Genomic DNA, 24,260 nt, shown 5'->3' on the forward strand with positions numbered 1-24,260 from the left:
AAATAGCATGGTAGTGGCTACCACAGAGTGTTGCTGAGAGGACCGAATGAGATCATGAATGTGAACCTGTGACAAGAGAAAGTATTTTACAAATACTATTCTAATGATTCACATGAATTGGAGTGTTTGTCTGTTATGGAAGGGGTGTGTGTGTGTGTGTGTGTGTGTGTGTATATATATACATAAGTTTGTTTTGAACAGAATAAACTTGAAGAGCTACAGATCTTCCCTTACCAGCATCTGCCCTTAAAGTTGTGGCATTATGTTTGAACTATGCAAAATGATAAAAACTCGAGAGCAGAAAGCCCCCCAAAAACTGAGAGCTTGCATCTGACATTGATAGACCCTTTGTGGCCGTTGGGACCTTGTTGCTTCTTGGGAAAAGGGTGTTCTTAGCTTGTTAAACCACTGCTGCGATGGAGTCCTTTGCTCCTGGATTTGAACTCTTGCCTAACCCACCAGTTCACAAGCAGCTTCTGAGTACCAGCAGAAACCAGACTGTAAAAGGTTGTTTTGTTGCGGGGGGGGGATAAAATAAAATGAAGCTTTCACCAAGAATGTCATTTTTCTGACCTTACTTGAATATATGAGCTGCAGGTCCTGCTGTATTTTTTTGGTTTGTTTTGTAGAGATGGGAAGACAATTTCCGTTGGTGCTGAGGCCATTCTTAGTATAATCCTTGTTTTTCCCGTCAGACACTTTCAAAATAAAGAAATAAATTAAACAGTTAATACCCCTCTCCTCTTACCTCGCATTATTCCTCTCCATGCCTTTTTCTTAGAGAATGAATCATGGCCCCACGCTGCCTCTGTGTGCCCCAGCATCCCTATTGAATGTCACCCCGCCAGTGCCTTCAGCTGTGGACCTCTCATGGTGGGACACGATTACTCCTCCAGATTCCAGCAGCTGACTTTCCTCTAGGAAATTTAGCCCCTTACTGTGGCTTTGTGCACAGTGAAAACTCCAAGCGTCAAAGCAGAATGGCTGGCTTTGTGAGCAGAGGTGTTGGCAGAAGCCTGGCACAGTGTCCAGATGCCACACGCAAGCAGCAGGCTGATGAGTTACTTATTGGCCCTCACATAGTATGTTGCATCTGAGGTGACACTTCATAAATGCGACCTCATTTATCTTCCCGATGCCCTTCAGAGGCAGGGAATCCCATAAAGTCTGCCCAGGAAGAGTCTGTGGTTCTTAAGCAGCCTTCCCTCCAGCTGCTTCCTGAGCAGCAAGGAGGAGCCCATTGAGAGGCTTCACGTTTTATCTTATTCTGTAACTTCAGCTTTAAGGACTACATCCTATGTTTACTAGCACTGTGACTCATTCCACAGACATTTAGTGTTCCCTGTGCTAGGGACTGGGAGACTGACCTCAAAGCCGGTGCCCATGCCATTAAGCAGCCCAGAGAGAGCTGGAGAGCAGGGAGAAAGCTTTCTCTCCCAACTAGGGTGGGAGATAAGGCTTCCTGGAGGAGATGTGACTGGAACCACCTCAGGAAGGATGAGGAGGAGTCAGCAAGGGGAGGAAGAGGAAGAAGGGAGGCAGAGGAGGGCAGGTTCAGGGGAGGCTGGGGGCTGGGCAGGAAAGTGAGGCCGCATTAGGAGTCAGAGGCCATATCACAGAGGACCTTCCTCATCTGTCGTGTTGAGGAGTTTGGACTTGATCCTCAAGCTGAAGGACATCTTTCAAGATTTACTCCTTCACAGCCTTTTCTCCCTCTCTCCCCAACATCAAAAAAAAAAAAAAAAAAAAAAATTATATACTTACAAACACTTTTTGTCTAGTCCAGTTGCTTAAAAGGCCTGACATTCTGTAATTTTTGCTGTATAGATGAGTGAACGATTTCTCTTTGGACTGCCTTGGTATCAATGGCCAGATAGTGTGTAACTGGTAGATGATTTCACGTTCCCCAGCAGTAGGGCAGAAAAAGCCATTTAATCAAGGCAGAACAAAGAAATTCCCACTTTCCTGACAGAGGGCCTGGGCTGTGAGACTTCCTTTCCTTGCCATTCCATTTTCCAGAGAAGAGTGGGATTCTAACGCTGTGTTTCATTGTCCCAGCTTTGGGGCACTTCATGAATCAGAGATAAAATGGAATGGTTTTAACTGAAACAAGTGTAAAAAGAAAGATGGATTTTGGAGATTGTTCAGAGAAGGAACAAAGGAGTCCGGGTTGCTGGAGCTGCGCATTTTGCATGCTTGTTTAAAATTTAGATGCAGGGCTTTGGGGCGATCAGGTAATTCACAGTAAAGATCAGAGAAAATGTGCACCGTGTATAGGATGTGAAGGAGGGAAAAGGCCCATTGCTTTGACAGCAGTTTCCTTGCTTCTGCATCACAAGGCAGAGCTCTCTGCATGAGCGCTTCCCCAGCCCTTCTTCACAGACCTCCTCCCACTCTGCAGGGAGTCGTCCTGAGCTGAGTGTGAGCCAGGGCACTCTCCGCCTTTCAGGGAGGTTCTGTTTTGTATGTCAAGCACTTACTAAGCTAACTAATGAAACTCTCCCACCAAGATTTTCTGGATATTTCGGAAGTTATTCAGATTTTTTGAACCTGCTGAGAGCATAGTGTCAGATGTTTAGTCTTCTGCTGTGGTTTGTCAGTAGGCACTGGACCTAGAATCAGCCAGCTGTTCCAAGGAGTTGGGGCAGGCAGTGCATAGAGGACAATCACTTTTTAATGGTAGGGAAATTGGAAATCAGTGTGTGTGATTTCTAAGATTCCAATCCCACACCCAAAGCTGATCCCTCCAAATTACTGCACCGTCACTCAGATTCAGAAGTTCCCCCGCAACCTAAAGTAAATCTGAGTTTCTCTTGTCAGTGCTCCTTATTTTGAGTATGAATAGTGTCTGTCATGTGAGTTTTGGTCCAGTACCCTGCCTCACTTCTGGCAGAAATAAAATCTGAAGAGGTGGCTTTTATTTGAAAAAGTTTAGACAGTCTAAGAGGAAGAGTATCGCAACTTAGGACATCTAAAAAAAATTGTCCTGGCAAACCAAGGCTTTTTATATCAAAAGCCAGACTTCTTATTCATTGAGAATTCCATACTGATTTCATTTTGACAGGAGGCTCTTTAGTCTTTGGGTTGTTTTACAAATGGTATGGGGCCAGCCTCACATCCAGGCAGATGAGACTGTGACCTAGGGGGGATTTCAGGCAAACTGAGGCTGGCCCCAATACTCCTTCCCACCTAACTCTTCCAACCCATCCCTACCTAAAATCCCACCTTTACAGCTTCAGCCATAGTTTAAGGCTTTGATGATGAAGTTGTAGGATGCAGACATCCACCAACAAGGGGAAAATGGCACAGATTAAAGAGATGGAAGATGACTGGGCACTGTAGCTCATAGCTGTAATCCAGCACTTTAGGAGGCTGAGGGAGGAGGACTGCTTGAGACCAGGAGTTTGATACCAGCCTGGACAACACAGACCCATCTCTACAAATATATTTTTTAATTAGCCGTGCATGGTGGTGTGTACACGTAGTCCCAGCCAATTGGGAGGCTAAGGCAGGAGGATCATTGGAGCCCAGGAGACTGAGGCTGCAGTGAGCTATGATCACACTACTGTACTCTAGCCTGGGTGACAGAGCAAGGCCCTGTCTCAAAAAAATTTAAAAGAAAAATTAAAAATATATATGGAGGTGGCTGGGTGCAGTGGCTCACGCCTATAATCCCAACACTTTGGGAGGCTGAGGTGGGTGGATCACCTGAGGTCAGGAGTTCGAGATCAGTATGACCAACATGGTGAAACCCCGTCTACTAAAAATACAAAATTAGGCTGGGCGCGATGGCTCACGCCTGTAATCCCAGCACTTTGGGAGGCTGAGGCGGGCGGATCACCTGAGGTCAGGAGTTTGAGACCAGCCTGACCAACATGGAGAAACCCTGTCTCTACTAAAAATATAAAATTAGCTGGGCGTGGTGGTGCATGCCTGTAATTCCAGCTACTGGGGAGGCTGAGGCGGGAGAATCGCTTGAACCCGGGAGGCGGAGGTTGCGCTGAGCCGAGATTGTGCCATTGCACTCCAGCCTGGGCAACAAGAGCAAAACTGTCTCAAAAAAAAAAAAAATAAGAAAGAGAAAAACAAAAACAATTAACTCCACATTTTATATAAAAGGAAACTGAGGCCCAGAGCGAGAAAAGATATTGCCCAAGGACACTCTGCTGGTCAGGCTGCCACCTGCAGTGGGTCTGAAACTTGGTTTCCTGATGCCCAGAAAGAAGGGTGCCTTTCAGAGACAACAGGAACAATGAAGAGTTTTTAGGGAGGCCAAATCACTTTTGAAATATGAAAACTGAAATGGCTGAAAAAAGAGAGAACATTTTCAAAATGGCTTTCTGACTCTGGGTAAACAGTAACCACATTTTTTTTGCCTGTTGGAGGCCTGGTTTTTAATCACTCCACAAGCAGTTTTCATTTCTGTAGTAAAATTGCTTGTGGTTCTATTTAATTTGTTTCTGCAGGAGCCAGCTTTGGTGAAGATCTCCGAGGAGCTGGCGGGCATTTTAGCACAGCACGCACAGCCAGTCAATGAGAAACGGTTCCCGACGTGGAGGAAATTCCTCCAAACATTTCTCAGTCAAGGTAAATAAGACTGTAAAGTTTCTATTGAGGATTAGTCTACACAACTTTGGATTCTAGTTTTGGGTCAACTGGGGCCAATTTCAATACTTTGCATCTCCTGTGTTGGTTTAGAAAAGTGCTCCTATGGTTTTCTTTTTCAAATGTTGCCTAAATATTTATCTTACACTCAGCCTCTTAAGTAAATAGGAACCTAGCATGCCAAGCATGGCATGGGGAGCTCAAGATTCTGGGCCTGTTTTTACACCACAAACTTCTCCTGAGAGGTGGGCTTTGGAATCAGATTACCTGGGTCTGGATCCCGTCCATGACTTTGAGCAAGGTTCTTAAACCCACCAAGGCCTGGTTTCCTCACTTATTTACCTTACAGGGTCATTGGGTGGATTCAATGAAATACAGATATGAAAGTTTCTACCACAGAACCTTACACAAAATCATCTTTAATAAGTGTTAGTTTCTCCCCCTGTTTTCTAGGAGAGCAGAAATGGTCTCGCTTCCAGTTGTGAATATAACATTTCCAAACAAGGGTTTGCTAGAGTTCAGGAACAAAGCGAGCCTCCATTCCTTTCATCCTCCTCCTCCTACTTCATCCTTATTTCCTAACAACATTGGGTGGTCCATGAATGGGGGAATGAATGGAGAGAATGATGCCTGTCTGCCGTCTCAGAGGTCCCTGTGAGGGTGCTACACAGAGGCACACCCATGCGACGGCCCTCACTCTCTAGGAGGTTACAGTGCAAGACATATTATGTGCTTACCCACATGCACAAGAAGAGAGGGTTAGTATAACAGGCCACAGAAGGTATCCTCCCACTGCTATCAAGTGATAATAATAATCTCAGCAATAGTCAATAATGATAAGATAATGTCATGTCAGATGATAACAGCAGCAGCAATAGCCCAATAGTGATGATAATAGCACAGTGATGATAAAACAGTGAGCTTAGACAGTGCTTATCATGGGCCAGGCACTCTTCTAAGTATATCTACGTTAACTTATTGAAGCTTCCTAACCATCCTATGAGGTGGGCACCATTATCACCCTCATTTTATAGAGGTGGGAAGCTGAAGTACGAAAGATTAACCCCAAGTCACTCTGCTAACACATAGAAGAGCCCATGAAAAGCGACCTCTGTGCTGCTCCAGGAGTCTTGAGCAGAGCCAGTGGTTACATTTATCAGGGCATATCATAGCTCAATGTATGAGAGTGTATGAAAGGACAGATCTGTTGGTTGTTGGAATATACTGGCTGGGCAGGGTGTATTGGGCACCCTGTTAATGAATTATTTAAGCAAGGGATTGAATGGCAGCCATCTAACAAGATTGCAGAAAAGAGATTCTTTGCAGGGGACAGTTGTGCTAGACAACTTCCAATGCCCTTTCAACTCTAAAATGTTGTGATTCTATAAATTTCCACATGTACCCACTGATAGACAAGTCAAAGTAAGGAAAGTCAACCCCATGCATAAATGGAGGAAAATCAAGTGGCTACCACACACACACACACACACACACACACACACACAAACACACACACACACGATCAATAATAAGGTGTTTTTTCTTTTTTCTTTCTTTTTTTTTTTTTTTGAGATGGAGTTTCACTCTTGTTGCCCAGACTGGGATGCAGTGGCACCATCTTGGCTCACTGCAACCTCCGCCTCCTGGGTTCAAGTGATTCTCCTACCTCAGCCTCCTGAGTAACTGAGATTACAGGTGCACGCCACCATGCCCGGCTAATTTTTGTATTTTTAGTAGAGACAGGATTTCACCATGTTGGCCAGGCTGGTCTCGAACTCCTGACCTCAGGTGATCTACCTGCCTCAGCCTCCCAAAGTGCTGGGATTACAGGCGTGAACCACTGCACTCAGCCTGATGAGGTGGGTTTTTTTGTTTTGTTTTGTTTTTGTTTTTAAGTTATGGGGGGAAGACCATGATGATCTTCAGGCCCGTCCAGGTCAGGGTGTTAGGAAATTTCCAGATCTTCAAGCATCTGCCTGCAAAAGCCTCCCTCTAAACTATTTCTTTTCACATGAGCTTTGTAGATGAGAAAGGCTTTCCCAGCAACTATCTCATCTGAGCTGTATAACCACAAGCTAAGGCTTCACCTCCACCTCCTGTTCATCTTTATCCTGCTTTCCCAGCCATGCTTATTTATGGAGAGCAGTACAAGCTTTATTAACTTAATTTTCTTCATGAAGAGACTGAAGCTCAGAGATAGGAGGGGACTTGGGCAAAATCACACAACAAATAAGTGGTAAATGGAACACAAAGTTATATCCTTCAATTTTAGCACATTTAAAAACCTAGGTCTTGAAAGTTATGTGTTTTCAAAGCTTCTGCCTTTCTGTCAACCCAGTGCATACGGCAGGCCGTGTATCAATGGTCCCCAACTGAGCCAGGGTGTCCCCCAGGTTTCCCGACTCTAAGGTCACCATCTCCCTCCCTCCAGCTTCCACCATTGCCTGTTTCATTCCATTTATGTTTTCTCCAGTGTGCTTATGGCCACAAAATGTGCTAGGGATTTGATTTCTAAATTGTCATAGGATTATGTCAAAAGCAATACTTTTTCATTTTCATTTTTATCTTTTGAGATAGGGTCTCACTCTGTCACCCAGACTGGAGTGCAGTGGCACAATTATAGCTCAGTGAAGCCTCGACCTCCCAGGCTCAGGCAATACTCCCATCTCAGCCTTCTGAGTAGCTGGGACTACAGGCGCACACCACCATGCCCAGCTAATTTATTGTTTACAATTTACAATTTTTTTTTGTAGAGACAGGGTCTCACTTTGTGGCAATACCTTTTTCAGAAGAGGAATTAATTGCTCTGAGTGGAAGAAAATAACAGTGAAAAGATTATGGTCATGATGCTGAGAAGATAGTACAAATAAGCTACTTTGAAATAAAATACCCAAGTAATCTTGTAACTTATGAATGATAGTGTGTTTCCACGGAAGTACTATCTTTCAAAACATAGGTGACAGCTAAAGCCACGAAGTTAACCAAAGCACAGAGACTCACTAGGTTTTTTACTTTTGTACATTTTTGTCATTGTTGTTTTGCTGCATTTACCTTGCTAAATCCCCAGCAACTGATGTTTAGGTATAGCACACACAACTAGGCCTCGTTTGAAGAAAAGAATGTCTCAAACCAAATAGAAAAATTAGGGTTTGAATATGTACCCTCCAAACTCGATTTTCCTTTTGAAACTTGGTGTTTGTTAGGACTACCTCTGACCAGATTTATAGACACTTAAGGAAAGTGCTTTTTGGATGAAGTAACAGATGACTGCATTTGAAAACTGCTCATTTTTTAGGCCGGGCGCGGTGGCTCAAGCCTGTAATCCCAGCACTTTGGGAGGCCGAGGCGGGCGGATCACAAGGTCAGGAGATCGAGACCACAGTGAAACCCCGTCTCTACTAAAAATACAAAAAATTAGCCGGGCGCGGTGGCGGGCGCCTGTAGTCCCAGCTACTCAGGAGGCTGAGGCAGGAGAATGGCGGGAACCCGGGAGGCGGAGCTTGCAGTGAGCCGAGATCGCGCCACTGCACTCCAGCCTGGGCGACAGCGTGAGACTCCGTCTCAAAAAAACAAACAAACAAAAAAAAAAAAAAAAAAAAGAAAACTGCTCATTTTTTTATTTGTATGCTGTTCGCTTACACCTATAGGCAGAGGTCACACTTCTCCCAGCCCCCAGCAAATTTGTAAAATACAGGCCAAGTTTCTCTTAGTGCTGTCAGGTTCTAGACGGCACCCTATCTATGGAACACTTTGTTGTTTTTACTTTTAAATTATCTAACTGTTTACAAGTAATATCTTAAATTTTTTCTCTACAAAGAGGACATATACAGTAACATTTGTAAGTTGGGCCTAAAAACAGAAGATTGGGGCTATGTAATTTTTGTGGACACCACTGAGATAGGCCACAAATTAGCCAGAAAAATGTTGTTGCGGTGCTTGAACATCAGACTTGCCTCTGTGATTTTTGGCATTCAAAGAAAAAGGTAAAATGTAATAAATTATAAAGCTCTCATTATCAGCAGAGAGAGCACATGCGTTCTTCAAACACGGCAATATCTCTTGGTTCTATATTTTTAAAAACGTTTTATAACTGACTTTATATAGAAGTCCTTTGGCTGACATGATGGTCAATGCTCTCTCTGCCCGCAAAAAGCCCAAACCCGTCAAACCTTCAAAAAGCAGTGAAATTTACGCAAAAGAGCACACTGGTCATCAAGATGCCAACTGCGGACGATGGGCAGTTAATTCCCCATGAGGGATTTGATCATAATCCTTGGGTTCACTGTTTATGAGTGGGCATAGACCCAGTGATCCTCACGCTGTCTTCAAATTATAATCAGAATCAAAACTACCATTCACTGAGCCCTACAATATACCAAGCATTGGGCTAAATACTATAGATAGATACAGTATCTCTAAGATTCACAACAATCTAAAGAGGTAGGCTTTATTATGCCCATATTACAGATAAAGAAAAATAAGTTCAGAGAATGTAAGCTACTTGCCCAAAGTCTCTCAAGACATGGCAGATGCAGAATCTGAGCCCAAGTCAAACAAAATGAATGTGTCCTTTCACCTGCTCCACGTTTTTCCCACCAGGGGGTGTGATCGAAGCATTCCCACCTGCAGACAGCATCACCAACCTGACAGTGGACATGCTGATAGAGCCCAACGGGAAAATCAGCGTGCTGTCAACAGGGGACCAGCTTCATGCCGACAGCCCCTTCATCTCCTCTGGTACCACCGTGCCTCAGACCTCAGTGGATCCCCAAGTTCTTACTTATTTGTGCCTCCAAATTGGAAAAGCCTGCAGAATGAGAGATGTGGTTGGTTACTTTTCCATAGATCTGGTGACTTTTATTGATCCAAGCACCTTGGAACAGCAGGTAAGTTGAATGGATGCCACTCGAAATGTGGAAATCTGTAATGACTCTGCACCCTACACACCAGTGCAACAAGGAATACGAAGGCTCTTCTCAAATGCACTGATTCTCTGATGAGCTCGCTCTAAATTCAACACCTGCATGGTCCAGGCAAATCCAAGTGAGACCAGGCTTTATGTCCGGAAATACAGGGCCAGGGTTGTCTCATTCAGGTACAGTTGGAGTTAAAGAGTGACTGAGGCCAGGCGCAGTGGCTTAACACCTGTAATCCCAGCACTTTGGGAGGCCAAGGTGGGCAGATCCCTTGAGCTCAGAAGTTTGAGAGCAGCATAGGCAACAGTGAGAAACCCTGTCTCTACTAAAGATACAAAAATTAGCTGGGCCTGGTGGTACGCACCTGTAATTCCAGCTACTTGGGAGGCTGAGGCAGGAGAATCACTTGCACCCGGGAGGCAGAGGTTGCAATGAGCCGAGATCACGCCTGGGTGACAGAGTGACATTCCAGCCTGGGTGACAGAGTGAAACTCCATCTCAAAAAAAAAAAAAAAAAAAAGAGTGACTGAAGCATCCCTCACAGTTCACAGCTCTGTTGATTAGGCCCTCAATTCTGTCCATTAGTGTGATGCCTATGTATCAGGAAACTATTTCATGCCATCCAGGGAGTGGAACCTGTCTAGAGCCTGTTTTAAATAGAAAATCAACCACTAGAAAGGAGTTAAGAGTTCACATTTCTGTTCCTTTTCTTATCAGTAGTTCACCCACAACTTAGATTGTCTCATTTTTCTCTTTTTTTCTTTAAAAAACATATTGAGAGATACTTCAGAAATATAAATAATAATATAATCAATATCATGTGCCCCTGCTCAGCTTAAGAAACAAAAGTGGTGTCAATGCCACCTGCAGCCCTGTGCGCTCCTTGCCAAACACATGGCTCTCCTCCTAGAGGCCAGGAGGAAGCTCCTGTCTTATACCTGGGGTTTTGATTCCCTTTCATATCGCTGTGCTTTCACCACACATGGATACATGCGAAAATAATGTAGAGTTTTATTTTGCATGTTTTTAAGCATTTTGTAGATCATAACATTCTATCTATTATTATTTTACTTTATGCTTTTATTTAATATTCCATTTGTGAGATTCTTCATGTGCATAGGTATGGTGCTGAGATATAATATTCAGGAAAAATCATCTTTAACCTTTTTCACTTTGCTTTTCCCGCCTAAAAGTATAATGTTCAAGTTCACTACTATTTCACAGGACTCGTGTTTTAAAATGACCAGTGGCTCCTCTCTTAGTGCTGCGTGTCCAGACCTCTGTCTAAAGGGTGAAATGACCTCCTGGCCTCCCTCTCTCGATATCCTCTGGTCATCCGCATTGTACATATACTTTAGTTGTTTTAGGATCATTATTCTCGGTTTTACAGTTCTCCATTTCAGTCAGATGATGGTTTCAAAGTGAGAGTTTATGTTTTTTGGCAGATTTCAGCTTGTTCAATGATCATTTTCCATTTGCCTTCCTGGGCCCTCCATTGGTTTTACATTCTGTTCTCAGGCCTGTACATTGACAGGGAAAAGGACAAACTGAAGGTCATTCAGAACTCTCCCTGTGGTGGAGGCAGGACAGAAACAACGCTCCCTGGGGAAATCTGGATGGCAGGGATGCAGGGGGAGGAGAGCCAGGGGAGGCTGCCCTCCCCAAATATTTGTCGTAAGAAAGAAAGATTGGCTGGGTGTAGTGGCTCATGCCTGTAATCCCAGCACTTTGGGAGGCCAAGGCAGGCGGATCACTTGACCCCAGGAGTTCAGGACCAGCCTGAGCAACATAATGGGACCCCATGTCTAGAAAAAATACAAAAAATTAGCCAGGTGTAGTGGCAGGTACCTGTAGTTCCAGCTATTCAGGAGGCTGAGTGGGAGGATCACGTGATCCCAAGTCACCGTAGTCTCAACCTCCCACCTCCACTGCAGTGAGCCAGGATTGCATCACTGCACTCCAGTCTGGGTGACAGAGTAAGAACCTGTCTCAAAAAAAAGAAAAAGAAAAAAAGGCTGAGCACGGCAGCTCATGCCTATAATACCAGCACTTTGGGAGACCCAGGTGGGTGGATTGCTTGAGGTCATGCCACTGCACTCTAGCCTGGGTGACAGAGCGAGATTTCATCTCAAAAAACAACAACAAAAAAAAAAAAAAAAGAAAAAAAAAAGAAAAAAAGAAAAGAAAAAGAAAGAAGGAGAGTGAGAAAGAGAAAGCTAAAACTGTGGTCCCTGGGACAATAGGAAGGATGGAACTATGGGGACAGTTGACTTGTGGCTTTTATTTATTTGAATTTGGTATAAGGAAACTTGCACACAGCAGTCAAAAGGATCTTCTCCAAGCACGATGCTGGTCCTTCCTTGGGCTCACCACCCTTCTGGGCTTCTGGCTGACAGGTCCCACCCTTCACTTGGCTGGTTCCATGTACCTGGCCGGTTCCATGTACCTGGCCAGTCTTGTCTCACCCTAACTTGCCCTCTGTTTTGGTCTGGTCCACCCACACACCCTGTCTCATTCCCTCTTACTCATGATATTCCCTCTACCACAGGGCCTTTACGCATGCTACTCCTCCACCTTAAATGCTCTTGCCTTTTCTTTTGACCTAGTTAGCCACTTTTCCAGCCATCACATTTCAGCTCAAGCCACATTCATTGGAGCCCTTCCTGACCTTCCTGACAAAGTCAAATTCCCCTTTTTTAGGTTTTCATATCATTGTGTAGTTGTGTGTGAGCATTCCTCGTACCACTTATCTCAGTTACAACTTTAAACTTATTTACATGACTATCTGATTAATATTTTTTCTCCTCCTGTCAATTGTAAGCTCTTTTAAGCGACGTGCTGTGTTTCTTTTTGCTCCCCCACTGTATTCTCAGCACTTACTTCTGTCCTGGCACAAAGTAGGTATTCAGTAAATATTTGTTGTATGAATGAATGAACAATGGAGGTGTTCTAGCAAATGCCGGATGGTGTTGTTAAGGCTTTTGAAGAAGGAGCTCAGACATTCATTGGATGAATGGGATAGATAGATACTAGATTATCTGATTGTATCATACTATGAATTCTCCTTGTCCCTTCCCATAAATACTTCAGTATATAACCATTTGTGTTACAGTTATCAACAGAATATTGGAAGAAGTTCTCAGTGGCCACACCGAAGGGTGTTTCTACATTAGCAAGAGAAGTATGTTTGTTCTCTGTATATAATAAATTATTTACAAATCACTGGCATATTTTCTAGCCATTTTGCAAGTGGTATCACTTCAGAAAACACGTTAATTTTTTTTCTAATTGACATGCCTTGTGATGCCATTGAAGCAACTGGCAGGCATATTATCAACCCTCATTTTTTGTCAGTCTAACAGGTTAAAAAAATTTTGTTTTATTCAGAATTTATTTGATTATTAGTGAAGATCCACACGTCTTCATATGTTTGTTTGCCCATTTATGTATTTTTCTTAATGGCCTAATCATGTCTTTTGCCCCATTTAAATTGGACTATAATACAAATGTTGATTTATTGGAGCTCTTTGTATATTGGAAACTCATTCTTTGACTATTATGCATCTTGTAAATACCTTCTCTCAGATTGTCATTTGTGGCTTACCTGTCTCTCTTTTTATTTTTGGCCATGTTTCTCCACCATAAAAATTACTATTTCTGGCCAGGCTCAGTGACTCACGCCTGTAATCCCAGCACTTTGGGTGGCCGAGGTGGGTGGATCATGAGGTCAGGAGTTCGAGACCAGCCTGGCCAATATGGTGAAACCCCATCTCTACTAAAAATACAAAAATTAGCTGGGCATGGTGGCACGTGCCTGTAGTCCCAGCTGCCCGGGAGGCTGAGGGCAGGAGAATTGCTTGAACCCCGGAGGTGGAGGTTGCAGTGAGCCAAGATCACACCACTGCAGTCCAACCTGGGTGACAGAGCAAGACTCTGTCTCCAAAAAAAAAAAAAAAAAAATTACTATTTCCTCCCTTGTAATTGATTAGTAATATTTTGTAGAAATGTTCCAAGAGTACCACAATAGTGTATTGCTTATCAAATTCCACCTAGAAAGCTTAGCATCCATTGGCAACTTTTTCCACTACCACTATGATAATGGTAATTTTGTATTTCTGTGGAAAATTTTCTGGTACAGTTTTGTGTAGAAATTTCTGGCAATTGCTGGGTGCAGTGGCTCACGCCTATAATCCTAGCACTTTGGGAGGCTGAGGTGGGTAGATCACAAGGTCAGGAGTTTGAGACCAGCCTGACCAACATGGTGAAACCCTGTCTCTACTAAAAATACAAAAATTAGTCGGGCGTGGTGGCACGCGCCTGTAATCCCAGCTACTTAGAAGGCTAAGGCAGGATAATCTCTTGAACCTGGGAGGCGGAGGTTGCAGTGAGCTAAGATTGTGCCACTGAACTCCAGCCTGGATGATACAGCAAGACTTCGTCTCAAAGAAAGAAGGAAGGAAGGAAGGAAGGAAGGAAGGAAGGAAGGAAGGAAGGAAGGAAGGAAGGAAGGAGGAAGGAAGGAAGGAAGGAAATTTCTGGCAATCTACTGCAAGAGACAATATTCCTTCTCCACCTCTCATTTTTGCCTGTAGGTCTGTATGTATATATGTCAGTATGAACTCATGGGTTTCTATTTTATTTAATGGGTTGTATTTTGATACTTTCATTGTTTTGATGCTCAGTTGTTCCAGATTTGGCCAGTGGGAGACCCTTCAGGGTGTGTCTTGTGTCCTTTTGACATGTCCTCATCATTCTTTGAGCATGTCTTCTTTTCTGACACAATAAGATGTTCCAGGTTCATTTTCTGTTTTCCTTGCCCTGGACCTAGGATCGACTCTAGAAGCCCTGTAAGATCTGGGCTCTTAGTGCTGCCATTGCTACTGGAGTGTCACTCCTTCTGACACCTCTCAGTGGACAGAGCTAGCGAGTACATGTATTACGTATGTACAATACATACACACAATTATACACACATATACACATATAAACACACATGTGTACCTATACATACATATATGCATCTATAACTATTTCTATATCAGTGTTTATATTATAAAACCATGAGTTCCTGCCAGCATCTCCAATTTCAATCCAGCACCTCAAGGTTCTTTCTATAATTCTTTTCCACACGTAAAAGTAAATATCTTGATGGATATCCTGCTTATTCTGACTTGGGGTACAATTACAATGTATCTACATTGTATACATGTATCAAAATAACACATGTATGGCCAAAATATATATAATTATTACATATCAATTAAAAAATGCCAAAAAAACCCTCATACCCATTATTTAAACTTACAAATTAAAAAAATAAAAATAAAAATAAAAGCTAAATGGAACTTGGAACATAGTAACTGTGTATATTTACAAAATAAAATCCCAGGCCTGATGTGGTGGCTCATGCCTGTAATCTCAGCACTTTGGGAGGCTGAGGCAGGAGAATTGCTTGAGCTCAGGAGTTCAGTACCAGCCTGGGCAACATAGTAAGGCCCAGTCTCTACCAAACAATTTTAAAAATAAACAAAATTAGCCAGTCATAATGACACGCATCTGTGATCCCAGCTATTTGAGAGGCTGAGGTGGGAGGATTGCTTGGGCCTGGGGGGTCAATGCTGCAGTGAGCTGTGATTGCACCACTGCACTCCAACCTGGGTGACAGAGACCCAGTATCCAAAAAAAAAAGAAGAAGAAGAAAATCCCAGAAACAGGAGGATCAAGATAGTTTAGAGCAGGGGTTGGTAAACTATGGCCTATAGGCTAAATCTGACCCAGCATTCATTTTATGTAAATAAAGTTTTATTGGAACACCAAAAAATAAATAACTTCTCCAATAATGAGAAACTTGAGTCTTTATCCCTCAATATACTTATTTGCTCAACCAGTTTACTTATTTGTTTAATGTAACTAATCTCCCAACCACTCCTGCCATCTTCTTTACCTACTCTATCCGTGCCCTAACCCTCCATGCCCCATGTACTTGGATCCCAATCCTGTCGTTTGTGTTTTATTTCTAATGCTCTTCATCATACTAAAGTTTCATATAGTCAAATCCAGCTCTTTTCCTTTTTTATTTTCCTTTTTTTGTAGAGACAGGGTCTCGCTATATTGCCCAGGCTGGTTTTGAACTCCTGGCCTTGAGCCATCCTCCTGCCTTGGCTTGTATTACAGGTGTGAGCCACTGTGCCTGGCCTCCAGCTCTTCTAAATTGCTATATCACCTTGAACTTATCACTTTACCTCATTTTCAGTTTTCTCAGCTATAAAATGAGGAGGTTAGCTTATTTTGCATCTGAGGTAACCTACAGTTCAAAACATTATTTCAATAACATTTTATTTTATTTTTTTAATTTAATTTTTTTTTTTTTTTTTTTTTTTTTTTTTTTGAGACGGAGTCTCACTCTGTCGCCCAGGCTGGAGTGCAGTGGCATGATCTTGGCTCACTACAAGCTCCGCCTCCCGGGTTCACGCCATGCTCCTGCCTCAGCCTCCCGAGTAGTTGGGACTACAGGCGCCCGCCACCACGCCCAGCTAATTTTTTTGCATTTTTAGTAGAGATGGGGTTTCACCATGTTAGCCAGGACAGTCTTGATCTCCTGACCTCGTGATCCGTCTGCCTCAGCCTCCCAAAGTGCTGGGATTACAGGCGTGAGCCACCGCGCCTGACCTATTTCAATAACATTTTAAAGCACTTATTTTCTGTATCAGCAAATTCAGATGTTAATAATAATCATCTACTTTTTAAAAATTATCGCCAGGAAATAATCATAAAGATTTAAATACACATATATTAATCACATCATTATTAAGAATAGCAAAATATTTCAAATAGCCTAAATTCCAACAATAGAATTTTTTTTTTTTTTTTTTGAAGCAGAATCTCACTCTGTTGCCCAGGCTGGATGATCTTGCCCCTCTGCAACCTTTGCCTCCCAGGCTCAAGTGATTCTCGTGCCTCAGCCTCCTGAGTAGCTGGGATTACAGGCACACACCACACCTGGCTAATTTTTGTACTTTTAGTAGAGACAGGGTTTAGCCATGTTGGCCAGGCTGGTCTCGAACTCCTGGCCTCAAGTGATCTGCTTGTCTTGACCTCCCAAAGTGCGGGGATTACAGGCGTGAGCCACTGCACCTGATCTCCAACTAGAGTATTTAGAGCAAATTATGATAGACCAATGAAACTGCATACTGTGAAGACATTAAAACTAATGTTTTAAAAGAATATTTAACAGGAAACTTTATAGAATAGATAAAGGTAAAAAGCAGATCACAAGCAATATATGCAATATGATAATTTTATATTAAAAAAACACAAATGCAGAGTTAAAAGAACCTAAAGATACATGCTAAGATGTTACAAGTCATTATTTCTGGACAGCAAGATTGAAGGTGGCAGAGTAATGGTATCCACACCCTAATTCCCCAAATCTGTGAACATTATGTTGCATGGCAAAAGAACTCTGCATATGTGATTAAGGTAAGGATCTTGAGTTGGGAAGAGTATCTTGCATTATCCAGGTGGCCCCAATATAATCACCAGGGTCCTTTTAAAAGAGAGGCAGGCCAGGCGTGGTGGCTCACACCTGTAATCCTAACACTTTGGGAGGCCAAGGCGGGTGGATTACGAGGTCAGGAGTTCGAGACCAGCCTGACCAACATGGTGAAACCCCATCTCTACTAAAAACACAAATATTAGCCGAGCATAATGGTGCGTGCCTGTAATCCCAGCTACTCGGGAGGCTGAGGCAGGAGAATCGCTTGAACCCAGGTGGTGGAGGTTGCAGTGAACTGAGACCGTGACACTGCACTCCAGCCTGGTGACAGAGCGAGACTCCATCTCAAAAGAGAGAGAGAGAGAGAGAGAGAGAGAGAGAGAGAGAGCCAGGGGGATCATAGAAAGAGAAAGATTTGAAGATGCTGTGCTGCTGGCCTTGAAAACAGAGGAAGGGACCATGAGCCAATGAAGGCACACAGCCTCTAGAAGCCAGAAAAGGCAAGGAAACAAATTCTCCTCTAAAGTCTTCAGGAGGAACAAAGCCCTGCCCACATCTTGATTTTTAGCCCAGTAAGACTTCTGACCCACAGAACTGTAAAATAATAAATCTGTGTTGTTTTAAGCCATTGTTTTAAGCCAGTGCCTCAAGGACAGCAATTTGTTGCAGCAGCAACAGGATACTAATATAGAGGGTGGTTGCTATTTTGTTCTTTGTGTTTTCTGCAAAAGTAAACATATAGTGCAGGCTCAGTGGCTCATGTGTGTAAATCCAGCACTTTGGGAGGCTGAGATGGGAGGATCACTTGAGTTTAGGAGTTTGAGATCAGCATAGGCAACATAGCAAAACCCCTGTCTCTACAAAAAAAAATTTTAAATTAGCTCAGCATGATGGTGTGCACCTATAGTCCCAGCTACTCAGGAGGCTGAGGTAGGAGTATCATTTGAGCCTGGGAGATTGAGGCTGCAGTGAGCCATGATCATGCAACTGCACTCCAGCTTGAGCAACAGAACGAGACCCTGTCTCAAAAAAATAAAAAGTAAATGTATTATATTTCTGATCAGAAAAAAATGCATGAAAAACAATAATAAAAATTTGTATAGAATGTTATTGTTTGCAAAGCACTTTCACATACATGATCTTACATACACACAGCTCTTACAGTAGACACGGGAAGCAGAAAACTGAGGTGACTGCATCCATTTCAAATTCATGCCCACTGGCCCCAGCTGGGCCCCATAATTTACCATACTGACACGGGAGGGGCTAAGGGGACTGGGGGCCAAGGCAAAATAGGTAAAATGACAGCAATGCCTCAAGGACAGTCCCACGATTGTGAATCAATTCCAGATAAGAAAGCAGAGAATCCTTTCTAGATAGACTTAAGGAGATGAGAATGAGGTTCTAGCAGAATAGAAGAACAGTTTTGGAAATGTAGGACTTAAATACTGGAAGCATCAAGTAGAACACGAGGTCATTTTGTAATCAAGGGAGAAGGGGCCGGTTCCTGGGAAATGGAGATGGTGGAGCATGGTCTAAGACTACTCCTGCCGGTGGATTTAGGTCCAGGGTTTTGGTACCCTAGAAATGGGGAAATTCCAGGCCTTCAGAGATGGCTTACAGATTACATAGCACTTCAGAATACACAGAGCTACAAGGCAACCATGTTGGAGATCCGGCCTTCTCACATAAGGATGATATTATGTAAAGGGATCCAAGCAGTAGACAAATAGCAGCAAAAGCTATTTCCAAATCCTGATGGGTCCTGGAACCAGGGCCAATGATAAATAGTATCTAGTAGTAAGGGAGGAGACCACCCCCTCATATTGTCTTATGCCCAATTTCTGCCTCCAAAGAAAGAAAAAGTCAAAACTAAAAGGCAGAAATGAAATCCACAAGCAGATAGCCCGGCGCCACACCCTGGGCCTGGTAGTTAAAGATGGACCCCTCACCTAATCGGTTATGTTATCTATAGATTACAGACCTTGTATAGAAAAGCACTGTGAAAATCCCTATCCTCTTTGTTCTGACCTAATTACCGGTGCATGCAGCCTCCAGTCAAGTACCCCCTGCTTGCTCAATCCATCACGACCCTCTCACACACCCTTAGAGTTGTGAGCCCTTAAAAGGAACAGAAATTGCTCACTTGGGGAGCTTGGCTCTTGAGACAGGAGTCTTGCCAATGCCCCCGGCCGAATAAACCCCTTCCTTCTTTAACTTGGTGTCTGAGGATTTTGTCTGTGGCTCGTCCTGCTACAGTAGGTTCTAGGAGGAACATGAAGTACCTACTAAAGGCTTTAAGCTGAGGAGGATGACATGTTCATTGAACAAACACCTTCGGAGGACCTACTCTGGCTTCCTGTTAGGTGCTATGGAACTAAACAAGACATCTTCCGTATCATGACAAAGCTTATTTCATATCCATCATCCCATTTTATTTGCTATACATGCACACAATTGTTTTATACTTGTATTGATTCATAGGTACAAATATTGTCTCCATGAGATTTTTTTAATCCTTTAAAAAATGTACTAGGCCTTTAATTTTTTTTACCTCTTCATGATGTCTAACACAGTGATGGTCATATTTGGCCAGCTACCTGATTGTTATTTGTTGATTTATGGACTTTTGGAACTTCTAGGTGATCCAGATCTTTTGCAGTTAATTACTCACTTTGGGGAAACTCTAAACAAAACAAGTGTTTATGGAGCATCTATTATGTATAAGCCCTTATGCTAGGTGCTAGAGAAGCTACAAAGATGCAAAAGACATGGAAGTGCCTGCCCTTAGGGAGTTCACATTCTAGTTGGGAAGATAGGCTTGAAAAATGAGTAGCAAGGAAAGGCTTAAGTGATAACTACCTAGAACAATAGAAGAGACATCACAAAGGTAATGTCAGTTTAACGGCCAAATGATTTTTCTGCATGCATTCAGACAAGAGAAAGATCCCTTCTGTTGGGAGCAATCAAGAAAGGTTTTACAGAGAAGGTGGGATTTGAGCTGAAAGATAATTAGGATAGGAGAAGGGTAAGAAAGAGTGTATTCCAAGTGAGAAACAGGCTCACTTGGTGGGAAAGAGTGGTGGGAAAAAGCACAGAACACATATGGATAAAAATAATGATCTAAGTCTTACAAATTTCATGTTGGATTCACCTCATATAAATATACATTTATATAGCAATTCTCCCATTCCTGTTCCTCATATAAAAGTCTCTAAACAAATAGATTGGCAAAGATGCGCTATATGAAAATTCCCAAATTAAAAAATTCTTTCAAAACAAGATCATGTCCTGCATTTGCAGGGACATGGACATAGCTGGAGGTCATTATCCTTAGTAAACTAACGCAGGAACAGACAACCAAATACCACATGTTCCCACTTATAAGTGGGAGCTAAATGATGAGAATATAGGGACACATAGAGGGGAACACCACGCACTGAGGCCTATCAAAGGGTGGAGGCTGGGAGGAGGGAGAGGATCAGGAAAAATACTGGGTACTAGGCTTAATACCTGGGTGATGCAATAATCTGTACAATAAACCCTCATGACACAAGTTTACCTATGTAACAAACATGCACATGTACCCTGAACTTAAAAGTTAAAAAAAAAAACACACATATTGTTCTTTATATTTCACAGGAAATTGAATATATATAAGGTTCACTAATTATCATAGAATTGAGATGAACATTTTCTACCAATATCAATAGATTTTAGATTGTAGCCTCTTGTTTCTTGAGGAGAATGGTGATCTGGCTTTTACCAAATAAAAGCTTCAGGTGATGGAAAAAGGAAAAAAAGTTCTTTTAGCCTGGGCAACATATCAAGACCCATCTCTAAAATTAAAAATAAAAAATTAGCTGAGCATGGTGGCACACATCTGTTATCCTACCTACATGGGGGGGTTGAGGCAGGAGGATCACTTAAGCCCAGGAGTTGGAGGCTGCAATGAGCTAGGATCACACCACTGCACTCCAGCCTGGATGACAGAGCAAGACCTTGTCTCAAAAATAAATTAATTCTTATTTTAGATAACTGTGAACTTTGAAACAATAATCTTTATTATGAGCATTGAAAGGTATTACTTTTTTTAAAAAGGAAATGAAAGAAAATCCAATCTTTAAGAAGAATTGATATGAAAAACAGCTACTGGAGAGTAGTAATGGCCCTTCCAAAACGTAAGTTTAGCTACAGAAAGGAAACAAGACTTGTCACAAAGTACCAATTGTGAGGAAAGACGAAAATGGAGGCCCTGATATATACCAGAGTATATCCCATAAACTCTGAAAACGATTTCGAAGAGTTTCTAAATACAGAATATCAGCCTAGAATTTAAAAAAAAAAAATCTGAAAATATTTTCATTGCAATGGCAATGGGTTTTGGCCCCAGTCTTTCCACTAACTAGTGTGATACTGTAGACAATTCACTTGACCTCTGGGAGCCTTGTTTTTTTGTTATCAACTGGTAAATTCCTGCCCTCCTCCTCCTAGTATGTTCTGATCGGCTGAGCAGATATAAGGTGCTGTTCTTATTAAATCAAATGGCATAACCACATGTAAAACTGTCACAGGAGCCCTCAGCAGGTTCTCAAACTGTGAGTCAAATCAGAATTGAATTAGCATTATTTTTAAAAGTCACTGAGCATTATCATCATCTCAAAGTGATATATAAGCATCAAAAATGAATACATTTATTTCAGAGAATGGAAAAACCAAAGTCTACAGCAATATCATAATTCCTTCTTGTTCACTGCTATATACCCAGCACCTAGCACCCTGTCTAGCATATAAGAGATGTTCAATAAATATTTATTAAATGAATGAATGAGTACTTCTCTGAGTCCCCCTCTAGTACTCTCATTTGCAAGATCTCCCTAGCTCTGTTTTCAGGATATACAAGGTATTCACCGAGGGAGCTCAGTGAGATTTACTTTTCCTCTTTAGGGAAGGTATTTTATTTATATGGAAGAAGGCTAACAGAGTATATCTAAATTAAAATTTTATAGGCCTTTGGTATAAACAGAAGTACCTATTATTCAGTGTTTTAAAGTGCTATAGTGGGCAGATTGTTAATCACAAGTTAATATCTAGTGAAGGGAATATACATCCCAAAGGACTTTGAAGCATTAAAGTAAAAGACCTTCTCCCTTTAAAAGGTCTGCATCTTTGTGTCAATGAAAGAGACCTATAATATGGAAGTAATAGTAATGATGATGGCAATGTTGATGACTTCTACAATAAGCACATGGGCAATGATGACAAATTTTTCCAGTGAAAATTACAATTCTGTTTCTTAACACTGATAGTGCAGATAAACTAGTGGCCAACTTTGCTATGTATATATTACCATTTGTGACTGTCCGTAAATGTTTGGTTAACGCCTCTTACACTGTAAACCTTGATATTGAGAAATATTGAACCCAAGCCTAAACATCAGCTCTTGGGTAGAATTTTGGTTGATCTACATATAACGGACCTAGTTCCTCTGTTTACATCAGCTGTGCCCCCAAGCCTTCTTCAAAAGATGCCCATTCTCATCATGGAGCTCTTTGCTTCCTTTCAAATGAAACCAAGACACCTCTCTGGACTCAGGGATCTTTTAACTTGAATCACAAGAAACATGGCCAGGGCGAGGAAAATCTGGACACTCACACTGCACCCTGCTGTCTCCAGCAGGTACTTAACATTTCTGCAGGACTCAGGAGGGCAGGAGGTAGGAAAAAAGGAAGAGGCTCCCTACTATTGCCAAGAAAGACCTTAAGATTCTTCACCGACGAGCATTTATAGCTTGCTCCAGCATCCCAAAACATAGCTGAAAGTTGTTCCTACTTCCAGCTACCACCTGTGGTCAAGACTTTTTATGTGATAAATTTTCTCTTACAAAATTGTCCTTCTCTAATCCCAGCTTTATTGAGGTATAACTAACCCAAAAAAGTACTTTTATTTAAGGTGTACAACATGATATTTCAATATACATATACCTTGTGAAATGATTACCACAATCAACCTTATTAACATATCCATCATCTCACTTGGATACGTGTGTGTGTGTGTGGTCAGAACTTAAGATCTACTCTCTTAGCAAATTTCAGGTACATAACATGTAGTTATTAACTATAGTCACCATGCTATATGTTAGGTCTCCAGAATTCATTCATCTTATAACTGAAGATTTGTACCCTTTAACCAGCATCCTCCCATTTCCCCCAACTTCCAACTCCTGACAATCACTTATCTACTTTCCATTGCTATAAATTTGACTTTTTGGATTCCACATGTAAGTGAGATCATGCAGTATTTGTCTTTCTGTGTCTGGCTTATTTCACTTAGCATACTATCCTCCAGGTTCATCCATATTGTCATGAATGACAGAATTTCCTTCTTTTTTTAAGGCTAAATAATATTCCAATGTGTATATACATGTATACATATATACACACACCACAATTGCTTCATCCTTTCACCTGTCATCAGCTGACACTTAGGTTGTTTCCAAGTCTTGGCTATTATGAATAATGCTGCAATGCACACGGTGGTGCAGATATCTCTTCAAGATTTTATTTTCTTTGGCTATGCACTCAGAAGTGGGATTGATGGATCATATGGTAGTTCTGTATTTGTAAGTTTTTGAGGAACCTCCATACAGTTTTCCACAGTGGCTGTACTAATTTACACTCCCACTATAAAGTGGGAGTGTATAAGGGTTCCCTTTCTCCGCATTCTCACCAACACTTATCTTTTGTCTTTTTTTTTTTTTTTTTTTTTTTTTTTTGAGACAGAGTCTCGCTCTGTTGCCCAGGTTGGAGTGCAGTGGTGCGACCTCGGCTCACTGCAACCTCCGCCTCCAGGGTTCAGTGATTCTCCTGCCTCTGCCTCCTGAGTAGCTGGGACTACAGGCGCCCACCACCATGCCCGGCTAATTTTTGTATTTGTAGTAGAGATGGGTTTTCACCATGTTAGCCAGGCTGGTCTCGAACTGTCCTCGTGATCCGCCCGTCTTGGCCTCCCAAAGTGCTGGGATTACAGGCATGAGCCACCGCGCCCGGCCTTCTTTTGTCTTTTTGATAATAGCCATCTGAAGAGGTGTGAAGTGATATCTCACTGTGGGTTTGATTTGCATTTCCCTGATAATCAGTGATGCTGAGCACCTTTCATATACCTGTTGGCCATTTGTATGTCTTTTTAAAAAAGTCTATTCAGGTGGGGTGTGTAATGCCTGTAATCCCAGCACCTCAGGAGGC

The 24,260-nt window shown here is 42.2% G+C and overlaps 1 protein-coding gene across 2 annotated transcripts in view; it reads left to right on the plus strand.

Annotated features, from left to right (window-relative positions):
* IQCH (IQ motif containing H) overlaps positions 1 to 24,260 on the plus strand; it is a 257,001-nt gene that overhangs the window by 172,254 nt on the left and 60,487 nt on the right. Inside the window, exons 16-18 of one of the 2 annotated variants that reach the window (XM_050795929.1) lie at positions 4,467 to 4,587; positions 9,205 to 9,491; positions 12,634 to 12,702. In XM_050795929.1, coding sequence (XP_050651886.1) covers positions 4,467 to 4,587; positions 9,205 to 9,491; positions 12,634 to 12,702 — 477 coding nt within the window. The remainder of the gene's footprint in view (positions 1 to 4,466; positions 4,588 to 9,204; positions 9,492 to 12,633; positions 12,703 to 24,260) is intronic. The other variant, XM_050795930.1, reaches the window with a different exon arrangement.

The sequence above is a fragment of the Macaca thibetana genome, chromosome 7 (assembly GCF_024542745.1).
Source record: "Macaca thibetana thibetana isolate TM-01 chromosome 7, ASM2454274v1, whole genome shotgun sequence".
NCBI lineage: Eukaryota > Metazoa > Chordata > Mammalia > Primates > Cercopithecidae > Macaca > Macaca thibetana.